The following is a 1,749-nucleotide window of genomic DNA, read 5'->3' as shown; positions in this document are numbered from 1 at the left end:
TTATTTTTTTTTTAATTTGAATATAATTTTAAATTTTAAAAACTTTATATACATATATAAATAATATACTTTGAATGTAATACTATTTTTATTTTGTATAAAAATTAAATTAAATTCAATATATTAATTTGAAATTATCCTATTGTGAGCTAAAAGTTACTTTTTTTCTTCTAGAAGTCTGCCCATCCCCTATATATAGATATTACTCGCCTAGCTTGCTTGATCATAGAGAACCAGAGAGCTCAACTATGGAAGAAGAAAATGGCAAACTTCATATTGTGATGGTGCCATGGTTGGCCATGGGCCATCTCCTTCCTTTCTTCGAGCTCTCCAAATCCCTCGCTCTTAAAGGTCTCCAGATCTCTCTTTTTCACCACCCCTCCAACATTCATTGCAAAAGAATTTTTAGACCGTTTCAGGATACATGATTTGCGCGGAAAAGATTCCAACTGCATCAGATCTTATCCTTTCCCAACAATAGTTACTTTTCGCCGATTTGAGGCTCTCAGGATCCCGCCAATTCTTTCAAAAAATTGAATGATCCGAGCAATGAAATAATTTTTACCAGAACATTATAGGAGTTTGAGTCCAAATTGGATCGATTTACTTGGCGAAAATTGTATCCCTGTTGGATTCTCCTTGCATCTATTGACGAGGAGGAGAGAGACATGGATGGGAATATCCAAATGGCTTGATAAGCAAAAGAACAATCTGTGATTATGTTGGTTTCGGAGTTGAGGGCGATTCTTACACAGAGAGCAGATTGAGGTCGATTAGGGTTCTGTGGTGGAAGGGATGGTGGTTGGGCGGCGTTGGCGGTTTTGCCGATGAAAATATGAAACATGGATTAAATGCAAGGCATTGGTGGAGAGTGGTTAACGCGGTCGAAGTGGAGAGGAATGATGAAGATTCTGGAGAGGAATTGCGAGGAAGTTGAGATTCTGATGGTGGAGGAAGAAGGAGAGGAGGTGAGGAAGAAGCGAGAAAAGGGAAAGAGATTTTTGGGAGTAAGAAGCTTCAGGAGGAGTGCATCACTGAGCTTGTGAAAGAATCTATGGAAGAGATGTAAGATGTCAGGTAAATCAATTTGGAGTTGGTATGTTTGTTTGATTTATTTTTAGTTATGCATTTTTGAGACCTACTGCTAATATATTAAGGTTTAGGTTTCGCTTGAGACGGCTTTTTACTGCTTCTTAAAGCTACTTTTTAGTACTAAAATTTACTTTTTGAAACAGTAAGAAAGTCATCCAAAACGAAAGTCTTAGTTTGTGACAACTTCTTGTTGCTTTCTAAAACAACTTTTTAAGTACAAAAATTTCTTGAATTGAAATTTTTACTAGAGCGCGTTTTAGGAAGCAGTACGAAGAGCTATCCTAGGCTTTCGTTTTAACACGCTTTTTTATTATTTCTTAAAGCTATTTTTTTCATAAAATTTTAAAATTGTATTAAAAAATTGCTTAAGAAATAGTATTGAAATCTGTGGGCTCCGAAAAATCCATTTTTAGATGTTGTGATCCGGCCTCTCCACGTCATCCGCTTATTTTCTTTTAAGCGTTTGTATGGATGAAGACAACAGAGAGTTTTAACTATATTAGGTTCCGGGGGAATTTTCAGAAGGCAGATTGGGTTTTAGATAAGACACTACCCAGAGATTTCGCCCTCATTTGGTGAGGACTTTTTGATCTGAGTTCTGGTTTCCTATAGGCGCAAGCCCTATAGTTAATTACCCCTCTTGATAACAAGAAGAGA

General features: G+C 36.5%; 1 protein-coding gene across 1 annotated transcript in view; it reads left to right on the top strand.

The window, feature by feature from the left end:
- The first annotated feature begins 248 nt into the window (after positions 1-248).
- Positions 249-1,749, top strand: part of LOC114580378 (UDP-glycosyltransferase 91A1-like) — a 6,121-nt gene continuing 4,620 nt past the window's right edge. Inside the window, exons 1-2 of the mRNA XM_028697712.1 lie at positions 249-351; positions 859-968. Of these exons, the coding sequence (XP_028553545.1) occupies positions 249-351; positions 859-968 (213 nt within the window). The remainder of the gene's footprint in view (positions 352-858; positions 969-1,749) is intronic.

This window comes from Dendrobium catenatum, unplaced genomic scaffold, assembly GCF_001605985.2.
Source record: "Dendrobium catenatum unplaced genomic scaffold, ASM160598v2 fragScaff_scaffold_989, whole genome shotgun sequence".
NCBI classification, from domain to species: Eukaryota; Viridiplantae; Streptophyta; class Magnoliopsida; order Asparagales; family Orchidaceae; genus Dendrobium; species Dendrobium catenatum.
The sequence above is the reverse complement of the archived record's forward strand: the minus strand, read 5'-3'. Positions and strand labels throughout refer to the sequence as shown.